Raw genomic sequence first — 22,046 nt, 5'->3', positions numbered from 1 at the left:
ATGGCCTAGTGGGGCAAGAAACTGCAAGACTGGTTGGGAAAACATAAAAATCGCCTAGGAAATAAACCAGGGAGCTGGAATAAAGCAGCAGCAGTAGAGATGGCTTCCAGACTTAGGAGTTACGTAATGTCAACAGGATATAGTTGTTGATTGGATATGACGAGGGAAGTCTGAGGAAGAGGACAATTCCTAGACTTGGGGCCAAGCTGAAGTGGCTAGGTATATGGTGGGCCAGCAACTGAGAGAAAATCAGGAGCAAATATTGCAAGGGTGAGAATATAGGATGAGAGTAAAGATGATACGTTCCTTTCCTTCCTGCTTCTCCAGGAAGTAAAAATGGTACTGGACACTCTTAACCTGAGGATTAAAAACTCCACTTAATCCACGTTCTCCACTCCATTTTAGAAAATCTTTCTAACATCAACTTAGGCATCTTTCACCCCTAAGGCTTTCCCATTTCTGTAGTGGAATAACCGAGGACATGGAAAGGAGACGTGACCCATGAGCCCCCCCACCCCCAGCAAACTGGGGGCTGGCGAATAAGCCAGAACTGCAAACAGTCCTGATTGCTTTGAGCCCCCCCGGCAAACCGGGGGCATGCGAATAAGCCAGAGCTGTGAACAGTCCTGAATGCTTTGAGCCCCCCCCCCGCCCCCGGCAAACCGGGGGCCTGCGAAGAAGCACTGAGTGCTTTGGGCACTGATCCATGAGATGTCCTCAGTATAATCAGAGTGGTGGGAACTTCGTGCTGCTTTTGTGCTCAAGGACGCAGCACGGCATATTTTCAAGAAAGCCTATTATTCCTTGTATAATTAATAAAAACATAGGTTGCTGCTTTGGCATTTCTGAAATGTTAAGAAAACAAGTCTTAAAGTGTAAACCTAGATAATGCTTTAATAAAAGCTACCACAGCAGGACAGACGGCGCTGTTCTGCCTGGGCGAGCGGCAGCCCTCTACTGCTGTGCTTCGGCACAATTCATCTCGTGTGATGAGCTTACTTTCGGCCCTGTCATAAGATAAACTACAACACATTTCTTCCTCAAGAAAATTCTCCCTTTCCTCTCTAATCACCACTCAAGACTCCAAAGATGGTAGCATATAAATATTACTCTAAATATCAGGAAGTTCCTAAAGTTTTTGGTGGGCAAAGTTTGACTAAAATATATTAATTCAACAAATACAAATTTATTGAACATTTATACATGCTAGCAATGAGTTTAGTGTTTTTTTTTCATTTAGAAAAAAAATACATTGACATTTGCTTTCAGTAGACTATATTTTTTTTCCATGAGCATAAAATGTAAAGTTTTCATAGGGTTATTTTTGCCCATAAGATATTAATTTACTTAATTATGAATTGTCCTATGGCAGATTTGAGAACATAATCTTTACAGCTGGAGAGGGAAAATATGTTATTTCTGCCACATTCCCATTATTGGTAATTAATTGCTCAAACCAATGCTTGTAAGATACTTGCTCTGGAAAAAAAAAAGAAATCGATGCTGAGTTCCAAATAACCATTCCAGAATTAACTTACTTTAGTTTTTAAACAGTCATATTTTAAAAACTATATAAGCTTCAGAGCATAGAAACTATTTCAAATACTAGTCAAAGGCTAATTTAAGATCACTTAATCTTCCAGAGCTGAATCTCTGGGTAGCAGTTAAAAACATGAAAGAGAATGGGGAAATAAAGGGGAAACATGCCCTTCCTTTCTCTCAAAAGAATAAAATACCATCACAGTCATGGCAAACCATGTTATCTCAATTTTCAGGGATTTGAAAAAGAGGTAATTCTCTCTAGAATTCTTTCCAAATTCATCCCACGAGAAGTGTTTCCCTAGATACTCCTAATCCGCAGGGAATGATAAATATCCTGGAAAAAGAGGCCCAATAAAAACAGAAATATCTGAGATCTAATGAATCCATGGTTAGAGCCACCAATGCCATGATTACACAAAACATAGCCATCCCCATTACGGTGACCACTTCATCACTAATGCTTTCTCCTCTCTAAAGGCTAACAAACCAAGTCCCACTTTGTTAATCCTAGTGGGCCCCTCTCCCCTGGTCCCTGTGCACTAGTGTCCCAGCCAAACTTACAAGAGACAGGTGTATGCCCTAGTCTAGGACAGGGATATGTGGGTAGCTTGCTCAGTCACAGGCAGGTTTCCTGCTCTGAGGCTTCTTAGCACTAGCAGTCTAGCACAAACCATTTTCTTTCTGGGTAAGATAATATTCCTCTGGGAAAGAGGTTAGGTCTTCCTCTCTGCTTCCTCTGAGCAGATCTGACTTCCTTTCCACAAACTGACATCATTCAAGAGAAGTCTCTCTTGATCTCTTATTTCCTTCTTAGCCCCAAATCACCCTCCAGCTTGAAAGGATCAGGAAGCGCTCCCTCACCCTGATAAAAGCCTTCTTCACCAATTTTTCTGTAGCAATCAACCCAGCTCTTGCCACATATCCCCTTATTTGCTGAATAGATGAATGACTAAGGATTCTGTTTTCACTTGTTTCTATCTCCCCTTCACGGGAACGCCTCCACAGATGGGCAGCCTCCTCACGGTGGCATAGTCAGAGCGGCCTCAGGCATCTGCAGGCTACTCAGCACTACCTCAGAGCTGCTGCCACTTTCACACCGACAATCAATCTGGAAAAGCACCTCAGCCTATGACCAGTGAACACAGGTGACAAGTTGGGAGGGTGAAGCAGGGGTGTAATAAGGGAAACACAGTGCTAACTTAAATGGCATCTCCAGGTATGAGAATGCCATGGAGACAAAGGAATGGCAAAGAGCAAGGATTTCTGTGAAAAGTAGGAACTTCTTTCCTACCCTGTATTCCCAGATGCCCACCTGGAGTAGGCTCTGCATTCTCCAAGCTCCCACCTCCATTTCTCAAAATACCCTCCTGAGTGCAGTATCCAAGGCTCCTTTATCCTTTCCTCTAGGAACTCTTCCTGTCCCTCTTCCCCAGCCAGATTCCTAGTCACTGTCTCTAGAGAACTGTCATAACCTGAATGCCAGGTTTATTCACCACTGTGAAGTTTCTGATGTCTGAAAAGGACTGAACTATGTCTGAAGAATTTTCCACATTCAAAGCATTCATAAGGCTTCTCACCAGTGTGAATCCTGTAATGTTCACTAAGGTGTGCATACTTGCGGAAGGTTTTCTCACACTCACTACACTTATAGAGCTTCTCACCAGTGTGAGTTCTATGATGTTCAGTAAGAGACGTGTTGTGAGCAAAGGCTTTCCCACATTCTTGACATTTATAGGGCTTCTCTCCAGTATGAATTCTCATATGCTGAGTGAGGCAGGTATTCTGGTTAAAGCCCTTCCCACATTCAGTGCATTTATAGGGTTTTTCTCCGGTGTGGCTTCTCTGATGCCGAATAAGGCAAATGCTCTGAATGAAAGCTTTACCACACTCACTGCATTTGTACGGTCTTTCCCCTGTATGAATTCTCTGATGTTTAGTGAGTGGGGTGCTCTGAGCAAAAGCTTTGCCACATTCCTTACACTTATAGGGTTTTTCTCCAGTATGAATTCGCTGGTGTTTAATAAGGGATGGGCTCTGACAAAACGCTTTCCCACATTCCTTACATTTATAGGGTTTCTCTCCAGTATGAATTCTCTGATGCTGAGAGAGGTTTGCCTTTGTATGGAAAGTCTTCCCACATTCATCACATTTATAGGGCTTTTCCCCAGTGTGAATTCTCTGATGTTGTGTAAGATTTGAGTGTTTGCGAAACGAAGAGCCACATTCATTGCATAAATAAGGTTTCTCACCAGTGTGAATTCTCTGATGATGAATGAGGTGTGTGTTCTGACTGAATGCCTTCCCACATCTATTACATTTATAAGGTTTCTCTCCAGTGTGAATTCTTTGGTGTTCAGTGAGATGTGAATGATTGCGGAAGGAATTCCCACAGTCATTACATTTATACGGTTTCTCTCCAGTGTGGATTCTCTGATGCTGAGTAAGAAATGATCGACATCGAAATGTTTTCCCACACTGCTCACATCCATATGGTTTCACTCCGGTGTGAATTCTTTGATGTCGAACAAGGAATGAGCTACGACTAAAAGTTTTCCCACATTCCTCACATGTGTAGGGTCTCGTATGAGTTCTCTGATGCTGGGTAAAGGATGAGCTCTGATTAAAAGTTTTTCCACATTCATTACATTTCCAAGATTTTTTCTGTGTAGAGAAGATCGGACATTTACTTTGGTCTGAAATCTCATTGGTGTATATGCTACTTGTCTCCCACTGATGTAGGCTCTCTTCTGTAGAAACCCTGAGATGTGTAACAAGGCTTGAGGTCAAAAGCAGGCTTCTCTCAAAATTATATTCTTGTCTAATCATTTCTGGAGGTGCTTCCTTGTGGATGAAAGCTATTCCCCCAAAACCTTCTTGGAAAAGGCATGGTCCAGAGACCTCTCTGGGAGGGTTTTCCTTCATGCTCTCACATACATATTTTTCTTCAAATGTAGAATCCTGGTATTCATCCTCTTGGGATCTCTTTGATGCTATCCCTGGCAAATCAATTTCAGAGCCATCCTGCTCTGCAGCAGGCTTGTTCACCCAACCTGAAAAAAACCACCACAGTGAGTATCTCTTGTGCAAGGCAGAGTGCAAGCCCCTGAACTTATAGGGACCTAACTTTGACAGGTCTCAGTAATGGCCTATTAGTAATGGCCAATAAGAGCAAGTGGGGGTAGGACTTCCCCGGTGGCACAGTGGTTAAGAATCTGCCTGCCAATGCAGGGGACACGGGTTCAAGCCCTGGTCCGGGAAGATCCCACATGCCGTGCAGCAACTAAGCCCGTGTGCCACAATTACTGAGCCTGAAAGCCACAACTACTGAGCCCCTGTGCCACAACTACTGAAGCCCGCATGCTTAGAGCCCATGCACTGCAATGAAGAGTAGTCCCTGCTCACTGCAACTAGAGAAAGCCCGTGTGCAGCAACAAAGACCCAACACAGCCAAAAAAAAAAAAAAAGAGCAAGTGGGGCAAGTAATTCAGAGTTACAACTGGTGAAAGAGATCTGCATCAGGGTAAGGTGATCACCATTAATGATAAATGAGTAGCTGCAGACACCAAGGAAGTGACAGAATCAGAGACCAGGGAGATAAAGGGAAAAAAACAAACAATAACAGACTAAGATTCGGGCAAGACAAGAAACATGGATGGTTTGTATTCAAAGAGTGGAGAATGGGAGAATGTAAAAGTGCAAAATAGTGGAAATGAGATCAAATGAGTACCAGGGAAAAGCTGGCCTCAAGAGATGCTCACTCAATAGATGCTCACTCACATTCACCCCAGCATTCCTAAAAGAGAGGGTAATTTGCTCTCCTGAGCTTCATTCAGTTTTTCTTGTAAAATTTCCAAAGCCCTCCTGTTTCTTCCACTGGTGATCCCTTGCTTACTCACCTGGACAAATCTCTCTTTCAATCTCTCTCTTTTCAGCTCCTTGCATATTTAACATCCACAAATCTTCACTTTGCTTTGATTGTAAAAGACTTCAAGGTTGAAAAACTGGGAGCCCTGCTCATAGAGGAAAAAAAGGTGGGGGAGGGGATATCACTGTCCCAGTAAACAGAAAAACGAGATAGAGCTGTTGCCTAAGGATACTATCTGGTAACTCACACAAAACCTGTCAGGACAGCAACGTGCCTGCATCACCAAGAGTCAGGGGTGGCTTCCAGCTTTCTAGGTTAACACTCCATTTGTCAGCTGTCCAAGAAGTGGCAGCCAGACAGACTGACATATTAGCAAACACTCAAGTACTTGAGAAATAAATCAGAATGTTATTTACAAAGATAAAAATAACTATGAAGTGAATGGGAATATCCATGTCAATTAGTACACTCTTTCCACTATACAATAATCTATATGAAAAGTCAATTAATATAGTCAAATGTTGTGTTGGGAAATGGCCTCATAGCAAGGCTAATGCATTAAGTCTGATTCACCCACCTCCCCTATATGTCAAGGAGTTGGATAGTAATTAGGGATTTCTATTTGATACAACCTAGAGATATGCTGATTGTCCTTTCTTCAAGATGTCTTATCAATTCAAAATCTTTTCTTCAGGCATAGCTCAATATAAGAGTGTAGGCTGCAGTTGAAAAAACAAAAACACTCTGTGAAATAATTTTTGACTTACAAAGAGTTGCAAAAATAGTATAGAGAGTTTCTGGTTTTGGGAAAGTCAAAATCATAACTGTTCATCCAAAAATGTCTCTCCATATAACCCTGAAGTGAGAAGTAGAATTGGAAGCATTATTTCAAGAAAAACAGAAGGTAGAGAGATGGTTTACCATAATCAAGAGCTCAGAAGGCATGGAGGAATAGGATGTCTGGTGAAGTATATAATAAGGCTGGCACTGTGGAATTCTCATCAAGGCCTGTGCCTCGGTGTTGAGTTTTAGAGGTTTAAGAGGATCCTATCTGGGATTTCCTGATCCTCTTCCATAGCAGGGACATAAAGTGGACCCACTGCAGAATCCTACAGAGACTCATGAAGTAGGGTGGGGTTTGGCTATAATCAGAGCTAGACAATGGAAAAAAAGTCAGAAATGCCCCCGCCTACCCAGAGCTTATGTCACAGCTCAACAAAGACACTAACACCAGTAGTTACAAATAAGGGAATTATAAAAGGAGAAATATTGGGTCCTGTAGAATGCAGAGCAGAGGGGACCTAATCTAATCTGGGATAGAGATAAGAAGATAAATAAGAATAGATAAGATAAGAAGAGATAAATAAGAATTAGACAGGTGAAGAGGGAAAAGAAGATACTAGGTGAAACAGAATATACAAAAGGAATCAAGCCCCATACTTTGGAAGAATGAAAGAGATCTAGTAAGGCCAAAGTATTAGGCACTAGAAATAAGACATGAAGTCCAGGGCAAGCAAATACAACCCTGCAAATCACTTTAAGGAATTTACCCTAAAGTGAGCAAAAAGCCATAAAAAGTATTGGAAAAGGTTTGAAAAATATGTGACATGATTAGATCTTCTACTACACACACACACACACACAACTTATCCTTTTGCTCATAGAGCAAAGCATGTACAAGGGGTGGAAGGTAGGAGGCAAGGTGAAGGCTGCAGGATCCCTTGGGAGGTTGCTTCAGCAATCCAATAAGGGGACTTGGATGACTAAGAGACAAAAACAACAGGACAGGATGACTACTGGAGCGAGATGTGAGGGAGAAGGAGAAGTTAATGATAATTTGCTGGTTTGGGGCTTCAGAGATGACAGTGACCTTTAGTGAGAGTGGTAACACTGGTTTGAGGAGGAAAAAGATACATTCAGTTTGAAATATCAGGCATACATATATGGAACAGAGGACAGAGGTGTGGACTGAAAACTTGGATTTAGAGTTTTTGTCATAAAAAAGGTAACTGAAATTCTGGGGGTAACAGATAAAATCATCAAAACAGTGTAGCTAGGAAACCTCAACAGGGAGTTTACACATTTATAAGGAGGTTTAACTCTGGTTTTTAATTTTAGAGATTCCTAATCCCTAAGAGAAATAAGTAAACTAATTTAATATATGATAAAAATTGGCATTTCTAATCAGAAAAAAATTGATTACTCACAATTTATGTTGCGACTGTTGCTTAAGTATCTGGAAAAAACACTTAGTGAGATTCCTACCTCACACAACATGCCAAAATAAACCAAAACCCAGTAAAGGGTTAAAAAATGTATTTTTGATTTATACATCAAGGAGTAGATAGACCTGATAAATAAAAGACTTCCTATTAACGAGTAAAGAAAAAAGATGAACTGATAGAAAAATGCAAAGTACAACAAATACACCAAGAATTACAAAAGGCCAATAGACATATCAAAACAAAGTTTCACCTCACTGGTAATCAAAGAAATGAGAACTGAAAGAATGAAGAATCAATTTTTATATCAAGTTGGAAACTCTCTCTTTAATGCTAAAACTCAAAACGGGCAAAGGTACAGGGAACGAGAGCTTCTCACACACCACTGGTGGGAATATAAACTGGTACCATCTTTCTAGAGCTAACTGGCAATATACTGGGTTGGCCAAAAAGTTTGTTCGTAAGATGTTACAGAAAAACGCGAATGAACTTTTTGGCCAACCCAATGTATTAGGTCTTAAAGTTGTAGGCTGAGTGGCAGTTGGGACACCACGATCACCATTTTGTAGGTACAGAAAGTCAGGACAAAATTCTCAATCTGTACTATATACAACACCTGCAATGGATCTCAGAATATCCTCAGTCATCAGTATGTCATAAAAATGCCTATATTATTTAACCTAGTAATTCTACTGTTAGAACTTTTTCATAGAGAAGGAACCTCCCAGAGTGGGAGAAAAAAACCCAAGCTGAATTCTTTTGTTACCTGTAAAAAAAAAAAAAAAAATCCCCTGAAATGTTGTTGGAAAACACAATTTTTCTGTTGATGGACACTGAGGCTCAGCAATTTAGCAAAGTATGGTACTTCCACTTGGTGGAAATTATACAGACATCAGATAATTGAAAATGAAAATATGTGACAATGTGGAAAAATACTTATAGGCAAATGTGAAAAAAAACACAGGATATTAAAATTTCAAATACAATATATGTATGTTAAAATATACATATGAATAAGATCAAGAAGGAAAGGTAATCACCACTATGGTGATATAAATTATGAATGATTTTCTCTTCTATTTTCCAAATTTCTTCAATTATCTATATTTTGCCTTGTTTTTAAAAAACTTAAATCTCTCAGAATATCTATCAATTTGTTAGCCATGATCATCTTGAGGAATAAGATTATGGTAAACTTTTGTTTTAAGGCCTTTCTTTTTGCAATGTTTGAAAGTTTTCCTGTAGAAATAAGTAAATAACTCTGTAATCACAGAAAACAAGTGAAAAAAATATAATCAGAGATAAGCACAGAGATTTATGTACAAAGATCACATTGTTACTATAACTGTAAAAATACAGGCAAGTAAACATTGATGGCATATCAATATGATAGATTATGAAACTATTAAGAGTCATGTTTTCAAAGAATATTCATGAGAAAATACAATATGTTAAAACAGGAGACTACAAAACACTGAAACAAAAAAACATGCACATATATACCAGTACTAAAGTAAGCATTCAATAAACAGAAACTATTATTGCTACACAGATATATACAAAACACACACATAAAAAAGGACAGAGGAAAACCCACTAAAATGTCAACAACTAATCTCTAGGTCATTTAATGGGTTACTTTATTTTGTCCTTTATATCCTTCTACATATTTCATTTTTCCTGCAATAAACACGAATTACTTTTATAGTCACTAAAACATTTAAAAATGAGAGATCTCACTCAGGGGTTTAAGCACACCCCCAAAAGAAAACCTTTCTTTTTAATGCCACACCTAATGGATATGGTATTGGTTTCCCTTTCAAAATAGGATCAAAGTGGCAAAGTGGACTGGGCTGGGGCTCAGGAAACTATGCTCTGCCACAGCCCACAAGAGCAGGCTATTTATCTGAAAAAGGTGACAAATTAGATAATATCCACGAGTCCTTCCAGCTCCAACGTTCTGTGAAACCCCCTTTTTTTTTTTTTTTTTTTGGCTGTGCCGCACAGCTTGTGAGATCTTAGTTCCCTGACCCCAGGGATTGAACGCAGGCCCTCAGCCGTGAAAGCTCAGAGTCCTAACCACTGGACCACCAGAGAATTCCCTAAATGAGTTAATTAATTCACGTAAAGCATTTATAAAGATATCTGCCACATATCAGGCACTCAACAGGGGTTAGGCATTATTATGTTTGAGAAGGACAGGTTGGTGACAACCACTGTCCTCCAGTCGTGGATCATCTGAGCTGTTTGTCTACGCCAAAAGTTAGCAAACCTTGCCTTTGTAGTTTGAAAACAGAACTAGACAATATGTAAACAAGTGATCTTGGTTGTGTTTCAATAAACTTTTTTTAACAAAAACAGGTGGTAGACCAAAATTTAGCACATGAGCCACAGTCTGCTGTCCCCCTGGCCTCTGAGTTGCCCAGAATAGGATGTATAGGTGCTTCCACAAATACATAATGTGGAATAATCTATTGGTGATTTTAAGATGCTGAAAAGATCTATCTGAATCCAGATTTGGGGAAAACGGGTATTATGGTGAACGGACATATATATCTCCATCCTCATCTTGCTAAACTAAGAGGGATCTGGCTTCCTCCTCATGCCTTGTAAGCTTTCTCCCTGCTGCCACTTCCCTATCCCTCTAGAAGGATTCTGGGGAAGCCAGGTGGGGTTTTCCAAGAATTTGAAACTACAATTCCTTCAATAAGACCACACTTAAATGTACTCTTCTCTGAAGCCCTTCTTGATTTGCCTGTTGGCCCCAAGTAACGTATTCTTCTAGGCTGCAGCAGCACACTGGATCTATCTCTTCTGCAGCCTTGGGTCATTCAGTAGCAATGTGTCCTCGGATAAGTTACCTGTTCTCTCGTACCTCAATTTCCTCACTAAAAACTAGATAATACGTTGCTGTGAAAGCTAAATAAATTAGCGCAACTGCTTAAAACAGTGCCTGGTACACGTTAAGTGCCAAATAAATGTGTTTTAAAACATTACCACAGAAATCTGCTCACACATATATCTTCCAGCACTACAGTGGAAGCGTCTTCCCATTTGGCAGGCTCTGAGGTCACTCATCCTGTAGCCCCGCCTCTAAACCCTGTGTAATATTTGGCAAGTAATGGATAGTAAATTTTTGTTGTTAGACGTTAACATTTCCATACGTGCTATCATGTACATGCTATCAACTGAGCTTTAAAGAGAAAAGAAGGTAGTGATAGTCCAACTTTATAAAGATCAAGAAACCGGCTCTATCGTGGGTAATTATAACCCAGGTCTCGAGACTCCTTAGCTAGTGCGCTTTACACTATTTGCCTTCTGCTCTTAAGTCGGTCCCTTAAAAAAGTTTGAGTTGCAGGACTGGTTGGGGGAAGTACCTGGTATCCAGACCGAGAACTCTGGCCCCAGGATTTCATTTCCGAACACGGGTCCTAGGTCTTGATCATTTATCCATCACTCAATCATCATTCATTCATTCATTTATTCACTCCACCATCTTCTTAGGCGTGTCCTCTGTGCCAGGCCCTGGTGAGTGCAGGGTTGAAGCTGCAAGCCGGGCCGGGCCGCCGGGAGTTCGGAGCCGCCGTGCAGGCAGCAACCCGGGGAGAACGAGGCCCGGGCGGGCTTGCTACATAAACCTGGGCCGCCGCCACAGCCGAGACGCACCCGGAGCCGCTGCCTTCCCCTCCCTTGGGCCCCGCCCGCTCACCGTGATGTCCCGCAGCTCCCAGCGGGCGGCGACCACGGTCTCGGAGGTACACGGAAACCCAAGGCGCAGGCTCACCCGCCCGGACCGGTAGAACAGCAGCGCGGCCGGTAGTGCGTCATCAGCGACCCCGAAGAGCAGCCCTCGCTTGCCTCTCTAGGAATCGGGAGGAGCCTCTCGATAGGGGCCTCATACAAGGTGATTGGGGCCTGGTTTCCCTCCAAGCCCAGTGGCGTGCCTGACGTCCCATGAAAGACTGCCTTCACCCGGAACACAGTGACCACCTCATGTCTGGGGAAACCTGTAGATGGGGGCGTTAGGGTTGGAAAGAGTGCTAAGTGGGAGTCAGAATGGGCCATCTCGGGCTTCCCTGTTGGCGCAGTGGTTAAGAATCCACCTGCCAATGCAGGGGACGTGGGTTCGAGCCCTGGTCGGAGAAGATCCCACATGCCACGGAGCAACTAAGCCCGTGCGCTAAAACTACTGAGTCTGTGCTCTAGAGCCCGCGAGCCACAACTCCCGAGACCACGTGCCACAACTACTGAAGCCCACGCACCTAGAGCCTGTTCTCTGCAACAAGAGAAGCCACCCAGTGAGAAGCCCACGCACCGCAACGAAGAGTAGCCCCCGCTCCCCGCAACTAGAGAAAAGCCCGTGCGTAGCAACAAAGACCCAAGGCAGCCAATAAAATAAATAAATAAATTTATTTAAAAAAAAAAAAAAGAATGGACCATCTCAGCAAGGGAGTAGTACATTCCATGTGCTAAAAATAGCTCCTGATTATGAACCTTGACCTCAACTCTGGGCTCTGACCAGGGAGGCCGGCCTGGTGCTTCTTCTGGGTGTGAGTGGTCTGGTGGCAGACGAGATGGGAGCTCTGGCCCAAGGCCTTCCTGCACTGGGTGTGGCAATAGGTCTTCTTGCCTGTGTGGCTCTGCGGGTGCACCAGGAGGCAAGGGCTTCAGCTGAAGGCCTTGCAGCACTCAGGGCACACGTAGGGCTTCACCCCAGTGTGCACCCTCTGGTGCAGATCAGGTGGGAGCGGCACGTGAAGGCCTTCCCACACTCCCCGCACCCACACGACTTCTCCCGTGTGCATTCTCTGGTGGACCATGAGAGTGGAGCTCTGGCTGAAGGGCTTGCCACACTCAGTACACGTGGAGAGATTTTTGCTGGGGGCAAGAAGTGTTTTGTTTGTTTAACTTTCATATACCCCCTGATAAAAAGGAAACAAGATTGGAAATGCACCATGCAAGGAAGTAGAATAACACTCCCTCTGGGATAAAGATATATCAATAACTGGTCTTTCATGGGCCTTCTACTTTTTCAGAATAAAATGAAAACACACACTCATTCACAAGAGAGGTACTTGAAAAGAGGTGAAAAGAGCAGAGTAAAGGCACCCATCTATCCACAAGTCTATCTGTAGCATCAGTCATATAAAGATTCTACGTACTTTAAATCAATATATTCCTGAATTGAATTCCCTTTGAATTAAAAATTACCATTGAAAAAAGTTCATTAACAAGTCTCTCCTCACTTACTTGTCTGCAGGCTGTTCAGAATGCCCTGCTGTCCTGCTCCCCTCTTCTCTGGCTTCCCCAATGCACAGACCTCTGGAATCTCTCCCTGGAGTCTTTCAAAGAATTCTCCTTTCAGTTTGCTCTAGAATCAAATCCTCCTTTTCAACTTTGGTCTCACTATCTGAGCAAGGCATAGAAGATAAAAACAAATCATATATAGCAAAAAGAAAAGGAGAATCAGCTTTATATTCTAGACAGGTAAAAGAGACTATATTGGGATTTGAGGAAACCCAATAAATGACTTCTCTCTTTAAAGAAGCAACATGGGGGAACTCCCTGGTGGTCCAGTGGTTAGGAGTCCGTGCTTTCACTGTTGAGGGCCTGGGTTTGGGGAACTAAGATCCTGCAAGCCATGGGGCATGGCCAAAATAAATAAATAAATAAACGTAAAGAATCAACATAGCACTGGGGCCAGACTGCTGAGGTGAAATCCTGCCTCTGTCACAAGCAGTTACTTGACCTCTCTGTGCCTCAGTTTTCCTATCTGTAGAATAGGTTAATGCTAGTACCTATTTCATGATGTTTTTAGAATTAAAAAATTTAATGTCCATAAAGTGTTAGCTAGGTAAGTGTTAGCTATTAGTAAAATTCTCTGCTCAGTTGACAAATAAGATATGCAAAGACCAATATATTATCTTTATTACTGAAAAGCTGATATTGTTGAATGTGCCTTATAGTTGCAGGCAAGTGAGGTTACTAACACCGAATCCCAGGATTAGACAGCACTAAGCACCCAGGGACACAGTGCTGGGCAACCATGGGTTTGCCCCTGTAACACCTGCAGCAAAGAAGAACAGGGCAGACACATGGTCTCTGTGGAAAAACTGGACCCTAAGGGTAGGAAGGAGGAGGGCTGGCTTTCACACAGTCCACTTCTTTTCCAAAGTCATCAATCAAATCCAATCCCTTTTTGTCCTAGGGCAAGAGTGAGTGTGGGGTCAGAGAGAAGATTCAAGTGTTACACCAGTGAGCTTCCTGAAACATCAGGAGTGAGGGAGTAGAGTACTTAAATTCATAATTTTTCTATACACGCACCATGGTTTCAGAGTATGGGCAGAGGAAGAAAAAAAAAAAGAAAGAAAGGGCAGTAAAGGAAAGCTTGCATTCTGGGGAAGAAGCGGAGATGGCTCTGTCACCAGAGATGTTGTGCCCAGGGAGGACCAAGCCTGCAGATGTAAAGACTGCCAAAACAGGAGGGGACACACGGGATGTCTTGGGAACTGGCCAAAGCAGCAAGTGAAGGTCAGAGAAGGGCTTGGATGTGGACTGTGGGGTCCTAGGAGTCAAAGAGCTTGAGCACATCCCCCTTGCCAGCGAGAGAGAGGCAGGATGAAAACTCCTGAGAGGGAACTGAGGGGTCCATGCAATCAGGTAGGGCAGGGGAGCAGGGAGCTACGAGGTAGGCAGGGTCAAGGGCCTGCTGTGGGCAAAGCCAGGCACTGGGATTGGCAGTGGGGCAGGGAGGTGGTGTACAGAGGTGTGGATCCCCAGCCTCACAGCCTACAAGCTTAGTCTAGGTGGGAAGAGAGAACAGAGTGGCCGACCCTCCAAATCGGTGGGGATGGACACACTCTGCCCCTTTTCACCCCACATCTACAGGAAATAGAAAAGGAAAGAAGACCCACTCAAGGAGGTCCAGGAGACGGAACTCGGCCTTTGCTTCCAGGAGGGCTGCAGAAGCAGGGGAGCATCAAAATGCCAAGGAAGGGCTTCTCTGGTGGCGCAGTGGTTAAGAATCCACCTGCCAATGCAGGCGACATGGGTTTGAGCCCTGGTCCGGGAAGATCCCAAGTGCCGCAGAGCAACTAAGCCCGTGCGCCACAACTGCTGAAGCCTGCGCACCTAGAGCCCGTGCTCCACAACAAGAGAAGCCACCGCAATGAGAAGCCCGTGTACCGCAATGAAGAGTAGCCCCCGCTCACCACAACTAGAGAAAGCCCCTGCGCAGCAACGGAGACCCAATGCAACCAAAAATAAATAAATAAAATAAATTTATTTTAAAAAACAACAACAACAAAAAAACCGCCAAGGAAGCTCCTTAGCGGAGCAGTCCAGTTTCCTCCCTTTGGGACTGGGAGAGCCAGGGAGGGAAGACTCAAGCCCAACACCGGGAAAGAGTGATACCTGGTCAAAATGTTTTTGAACACATTCTCGAAGAGCAAAGAACAGTTTGGAGGGTAGAGGTGGCCAGGGTCTACCTCAGTCCAGCCTGAGACCTCACTGTGGTCTTATCTCCCATTCCCTAACCCCCTTCTCGGCTTCCCTTAACTTTCTGGTCATATTCATGCTCCCTAAAAAAGATTTCTTGACTGTTTCTTTTCTCTCGTCTTCCTCATGGCCCGGAGCAGTCAATACTTGTCCTTCTACTCACCACAACTGCCCAGCCACCCAGCCATCCATCATCTGGGACTGGCTCAGGTCGCACCTGCCTCAGGGAGTCTTGGTCTGCCCCTCCCCAAGCTCCCAGTGACTGCCCCCCTCCTGTCTCCTCAACCACCTCGGCTATCCATCCCCACTGCTTTGACAAATAACTTCATATTTTTTTGTGAATTAGCTTTCTCTTTCCCATCTGTCCATTTTATCTTCCCAATGAGGCTATGAGTTTTTGCAGGGCCACAGCTGAATCCTACGATGCCTACAGCCTTCCTAACCTGGTGCATTGGTGCAGGTCTCCGTGAGGACACAGTGCTGGCTAGGCATAATTCCTGCCCTCAAATCTGCCAAGAGGAGGGACTTCCCTGGTGGCGCAGTGGTTAGGAATCCACCTGCCAATGCAGGGGACACAGGTTTGAGCCCTGGTCCGGGAAGATCCCACATACTGCAGAGCAACTAAGCCCGTGTGCCACAACTACTGCTACTGAACCTGTGCCCTACAGCCCGCGAGCCACAACTACTGAGCCTGTGTGCCACAACTACTGAAGCCCGTGCGCCTAGAGCCCGTGCTCCGCAACGAGAAGCCATCGCAATGAGAAGCTCACTCACCGTAACGAAGAGTAGACCCCGCTTGCCGCAACTAGAGATAGCCCGCGCGCAGCAATGAAGACCCAGCACAGCCAAAAAAAAAAAAAAAAAAAAAGAGGCATATGCTGAAGATTCATCTCCAGCAGGGGATGTGGGCCCCATACAGTCACAAAAGCATCCCTCCCAAAGAGCACACCTTCTCTTCTTGGACAGGGAACTCAGCCTGACTAATGATCACAGCAATGCGACATGACTGACGGTTCACAGCCTCGTCCTGGCCCCGTCTCCTTGAAGCTCACCACCCTGTGACGCTGGCTGGGCAGGTGAGGAAATTGACTGGGAAGCTGGCTGGGCTGGTGAGGAGTCTGTGGCTTCCCAGAGATGACCCAACAAGTCAGAGGAAGAGCAGGTCCTCAAAGGACCCTCAGGGCTGCCTGGCACTCAGCACTCAGTACGAGCTGGCCACTTTGACACTGGGTTAATAAGAAAGAAATGAGCCCAGTGCATCTGGGCTAATACACCTAATACACCCACAGGGGAACCAAGAATGGCTTATGAGAAGGCCAGAAGGTGAGTCCCACCCCTGCCCCGGCAATCCCTGGTCCTTTTCTCACCTTCTTCTAGGGCCAGCCTGTCTCCCCACCTCTCACGGCCAGCGATGGTCCACCAGGCTCCAAATGGGAGCTCCGCTCAGCCCTGCCGGTGGTGTTCCCAAGGCTAGAGCCACTGCCGGGGCTCCTCCTCTGTCAGGCTCACGGGGCTTGTCCTCACTCGCGTGCATCGCATTCTCACTCAACTCCCTGATGGCAAAGAAGAAACCCTGATGTGTTCCTGACTGTGACTTCCTCAGGCTCAGGGAGTGTCACCTGAAGGGGCAGTAAACACTGTTCAACACAGAGCTGGCCCATCCTGGGAGGGTCACTGGCTCTTGAAGGAGGCAGGGCCAGCTTTGGGACCAGGCCTCCTGTGAACACAGCTCACGACAGTGGGTACCCATTGTTCCAAAGGCCCAGTGGTGCCCAGCAGGCTGGAAGGAAGGACAGGTGCTCCAGGCCACCCCGGGCACTGGAAGCCACTCCAGCACCCACAGCTGTCTGGGACCAGGGCTTATCCATCCTGCTCTTGCCTCAGTCCAGACCCTGCCAGAGACTCTTACTTCCTGAGACATCCCCTCATGGCTTCTTCTGGCCTCAGGGGTCACAGAAGCACCTGGCTCCTTCCTCAGCACAGTGGTTCCTTGGACTCTCGTCTAAACAGATTCTACCTTTTGGGACCTGAGTTATGACTTTGCATCTCCCCTCCCTGACCTGTTTCCTGTCCTCTCAACAGCCAAGGCCTCTGCAAGGCTTCTGCTTCTTAGTCTCAAGCTTCAGGTAGATTTGGTGTAACTTCCAGCAGCAGTGATGGGGGAATCCAGCCCAGCTCCAGGGGCAGGACTGAGCTTGGCTAAGGCCTTTGCGGTCCCCAGCTGCTCAGCGGCTCCTGCCATTGATGTCTATGCGTGAGGCAGTCAGCAGGAACTGCACCCCGTGTTGAACTGCGAAAGTAAAAATGTTTTCCCAGTCAGGTAAAGCTTGGCTTCCTTTATCCATGCCTACCCTGTCCTCCAGCAGGAATATGGCAGGTCTCTGCAACCAGGCAGCTTTTTAACGGTTACAGAGCCATTTCAAACTCCTCATTTCATCCCAGCCTCCTACCTGGAGTGGAAGAGAGGACTTACGTTCGGAGACGTTAGGGATTTGTCCTGAGTTGGAGGTAAGTGAGGGGCAGGGCCAGTCTAGAATGCTCTCTTCCCCAACAAGAGGTTTGGGAAAATAATCCCGTCCGCAGCGGCACGCCTCCTTCGTGTCCACCGGCCCGAGGCCAGCGAAACAAGCTCAGCAGGACCGGTATCCCAGGGTCTCGGAGGAACCCGCCCTTGAGCTGGTATGAGCCCCTCCTCTTCCAACGCGCTGCCCCTCGCCCTCCCACCCTGTCCGACCCCTCTCCCCGCCCCGGCACTCTCTCTTCCACGTCTCTGCTCTTGCCCATCCCCACCGCATATTCTCCCCGTGCGGGCCCCCGCCCCACGCCCACTGCCCCCACTCCCCACCCCCGTGGCAGCCTTCCTCCTCCCCTTAAGCTGACCTCAGGCTGCAGCCCCTCCTCCGCTTTCACAATACACCCCCACCCCACCCCCCAGCGCCGGACTGCGGCCGCGTCCTCTCTCTCCCTCGCCCAGGACTGCGGAACCCGCCCTCTCCTCCATCCCCTGGCCCACCCCGCCCCTTCCGGCTATCCCTTCTTTCTCCGGCAGCTGCCCCTCCCCTGGGCCTCCACTCCCGGCTCATCCGGGCGCGAGCCTGTCTCTCCCAGCCCGCGGACCGTCGGCGACCTGAGAACGGCCCAGGGAAACGGCCGGGGTGGGAGCACTCGGCTGCCGGCTGCTGCACCGCAGCTTCAGGAAGCAGGGAGGTGCCTCCCTCTTCGTGGTGCTTCCGCTCAGTTCCCCCTGCTGGACTCCGAGGAAAAGGGGAGGGCTGCGGGGCCAGGACCCAACTTGGCCCTTACTACAAAATGGATTTCAAACGGACCTATCTCAAAGACTAGGCGACATCACGGGAGAATGTATAATCTTGAAGAGGGCAAGTCTTTGATTTGACATTAAATCCTAAATATCCGAACAGCAAAAACTAAAGTAAAAGGACTAACTGTAAACTGGGGAAAATGTTTGCAACACATCTGGCAGATGAAAAGAGTAACTTCTTTACTACAGAATTGTAGAAATAAATTCCTAAGAGGATCAACAACCAACAGAAAAACTTGTTAAGAACATGAACAAGCAATTCACACAAAAAAGAAATACACCTGGCTTTTAAACACAAGACATGATATTCAGTTTCACTCATAATTGAATGCAAATGAAAACCTGAGAGCGTTTTTCATTTATCAGATCAGAAAAGACAAACAATAGTTCTATAGAGGAGTCAGGGAAATGAGCATTTTCCTACACATACTGTACTGGGAACTGCATTTGCAATTTCTATCAAAATGTCAAAAGTACCTACCCTTTATCAATATATCCTGCAGACAAAGTCGTGCACATACCAAGGACAGTGTGCCGGAATATTCAGCATGGCATTGTTTGCAAAAGCAAAAGAGAAAAGAACCTACATGGCCACCAATAGGACCCTTGCTCATGAATCATGGTACATCCATACAACAGACTATCACACGGCAGTGAAAAAAAGAATGAGGTAGATCTTACGGGGTAACACTGAACCGTCTCCAAGACACAATAAGCTTAGTGAATCCTAAGCTCGTGTGTGTGTGTGTGTGTGTGTGTGTGTGTGTGTGTGTGTGTGTGTGTGTGTGTGCGTTTAAGGGAGAATACAAAAGACTCTAAATGCATGTCTGGAAGGATCCCCAAGAAATTGACAACAGTTATCTCTGGGGTGCTCCTACCTAGGGTACTCTGGACTGGGAGGGAGATGACTTTTTCATTGTCTGCTCTTGTACCACTAAACTTTTCACCCCAGGCAAGCCCTGTTCTTCCAATTAAACAAAGCACTTTTAGATGAGGAGAGGGGTTCATGGAGGCGCACTGAGAAAGTAGCTTCGGAAAAGGGAGAACGGGCTTTGGCCTCAGTTATTCTAATCCTTTGACTACTGACTTTGAAAATGGAGGTGAGAGAACTTCCCTCCTCAGGTGAGGTCAGAATGAGATAAGAAACATTTGGCATTTAGCACAGTGCCTAGCACACAGGAACCCCTCAACTAACAGAGCAGTTACAACCTTGCTATTGGCCCAGCAGGGGGACCCGGGTAGCCAAGTAGCCTGCTAGGACTTGGGTTTCCTCCTTCTACCCATGGTGACACAGGGCAGCCCCACAAAGAAACCAGGGCCTCTCGGGCCTGGGTCAGGCCCCATCTGTCACAGGTCATGTGGTAGAGGGTGTGGAGGGCTGGATTTCTGGCTTGGGAATTTGCTGATCTTCCATGCCCCAAAGGCAGCCTGCTCATCCCCTCTGTCCCTTCTCCTCTGGCCCCTGGTGCTGCTTGGGTCAGAATCCCAGGGTCTCTCTCGGACTCTGACAAAAGCTGTCTATATGGTCTCCCGGATCCTTTCTCCCCTCACCAGCCCAGCCTCCACACTCCAGCCACAACTGCATGTCACAAACATTGGGGTTACATATATGCCCCAGCTGAATCCCTTTGCCTGGCATTAGGTCCTTGGTAACTGGCCACCTTATTTCCCCAGACCCTTATTCTGCTGTTCCCCACGACCCATTCCATACCCCAAAAGGATGCCTTACCACTCCAAACAAGCCATGATCTTTTAATTAATTTTTCCCTTCTGATCATAAAAGTAATTCAGGTTCATTGTAGAAAATGTGGACAATGCAGGAAAATTCAACTGCTGTTAATACCTGATGCACTTATTTCCTTCCAATCTTTTCTATACATGTACATTTAAGGAAACTGGGCTGTCTGTACACACCACTGAATTTTATACTTTGCTTTTTTTATTTAATATTATTGTGAACGTTTTATCACTAAATACTCTTTAAATTATGATTTTTAGTGGTTGCATAATATTCCATCACATTGTAATTTAATCATTCCACTGTTATTAGTCACTTGGGTTGTTTCCATTTTTGTAAAATATGGACATTGATAAGTATATATACCATTGTCAAAATATTCATTTTTAGGATAGCTTTCTAAAAGTGGTACTACTGTATCAAAGAATATCAACATTCTTTTTTAAATCGTTCAGCTTCCCCTAAAACAATAATGTATTAAAATTGTTTAAAATATATAAATAACAATGATGGGACAGGGGAACAAATTTCTAGAAAATGGAAAATGGATGAAATGGTAACTGAGAAAGTTGGGTGGAGTGAGTGATGGCTTGAAACACTTGTTGAGGGCAATATAGTGGAAGGATGCAGCTGAAGTACCTGCCAAACCCCAGGTGACTTGGGACTTGGAAATCCCAGGTGCAACGAAGGGTGAGAGGGAGAAGTGGGGCTAAAAATAAGGCATTAACTGAAGGTATGTAATAACATTTGATCCCCTTCTCTCCCACTCTAGAGAAGCACTTACATCATCCAAACCCCAGACAAAAACATCAGAGGATTTTTTGCTAAGAAAATGTAAGCACCCCAGCCAAAAGATCTCTGCATTCTGGCATTTAGAGGTCACCAGGGAAACAGCTTGCTCATTACCAACCACTCTAGAGGGAAGCCTTTTACTGAGCCAATCCCACTACCCACCTTCGCACCACACAGATATATCCATGTATTTGTGTGTGTGTGTATCACTAAGAATCACAACATATTTGAGGAAAGTCTCCAAAGACAGTCAACAAAATAAAGAGAAAAAAGGACCCAGAGCAGGCAAACGAAGATGGTGAGACAATTCATGTGACAGAAGAGACTTTTTGGAAAATCCTTCTAATTACAATACTCAGATTTGAGAGGTATCTCTAAAATCAGAAAAGTACGCTACAAAGAAGGAACAAACTGAAAACAAGACTCTTAGAAATTAACTACTGCCAAAAATAAAAAAATTCACTTAGAAAGGTTGAAAAATAATCAAGGTACCTTCCCAGAAAATGGCACAAGGAAATGGAAATACTAGAGAAAGTAGTTGACGATCAATCCAGAAGGTCCAACATTTGACTGACAGGAATTCCAGAAAGAGTGAAAATAGAAAAAAAAAAATGGAAACGGAGAACTGTCACATAAATAACATGAGAAAATTTCCAAGAGTAGAAGTACCTGAGTCGCTAGATTGAAAAATCTCAGAGTACGTTAGGGAATTGAGTACATCAAGGATAAACAGGAGACTTTAAAAGCTTGAAAGGGGTGGGGAAACAGATCACAAAAATGTAAATTCTATTTATTGTCAAAGAAATAAGAATCAGACTGGAATCAGGCATCTCATTAGCAATATTGGATGTTATAAGTCAAGGAAGCAATGCCTACAAACTTTGGGGGAAATTTTTCAATCTAGAATTCCAGAGCCAAACTACCAATCAACTGTGAGGGCAGAGACAGTTGTTTTAGATATATAAGCACCCAACAATTTTGCCTTCCACATACTCTTTCTTGGCAAGTGACTTGACGTGCTGCAGTGAAATGAGTATGTAAACGAAGAAAGGAAGAATGTGGATTTTAGGA

At 44.9% G+C, this 22,046-nt stretch overlaps 1 protein-coding gene across 3 annotated transcripts in view; it reads right to left on the bottom strand.

The window, feature by feature from the left end:
• Positions 1 to 611: 611 nt before the first annotated feature.
• ZNF502 (zinc finger protein 502) overlaps positions 612 to 22,046 on the bottom strand; it is a 25,747-nt gene continuing 4,312 nt past the window's right edge. The window contains exons 1-3 of one of the 3 annotated variants that reach the window (XM_060162316.1): positions 12,880 to 12,909; positions 5,439 to 5,552; positions 612 to 4,592 (exon numbers count right to left, since the gene is read on the bottom strand). In XM_060162316.1, the coding sequence (XP_060018299.1) occupies positions 3,028 to 4,592; positions 5,439 to 5,493 (1,620 nt within the window). In that variant the 5' untranslated portion in view covers positions 5,494 to 5,552; positions 12,880 to 12,909 and the 3' untranslated portion in view covers positions 612 to 3,027. Of the gene's footprint in view, positions 4,593 to 5,438; positions 6,127 to 11,338; positions 11,408 to 12,879; positions 12,910 to 22,046 lie in introns of those variants that run through there. The other 2 variants (XM_060162315.1, XM_060162317.1) reach the window with 2 other exon arrangements.

The sequence above is a fragment of the Lagenorhynchus albirostris genome, chromosome 10, assembly GCF_949774975.1.
Source record: "Lagenorhynchus albirostris chromosome 10, mLagAlb1.1, whole genome shotgun sequence".
Classification (NCBI taxonomy): Eukaryota; Metazoa; Chordata; class Mammalia; order Artiodactyla; family Delphinidae; genus Lagenorhynchus; species Lagenorhynchus albirostris.
The sequence above is the reverse complement of the archived record's forward strand: the minus strand, read 5'-3'. Positions and strand labels throughout refer to the sequence as shown.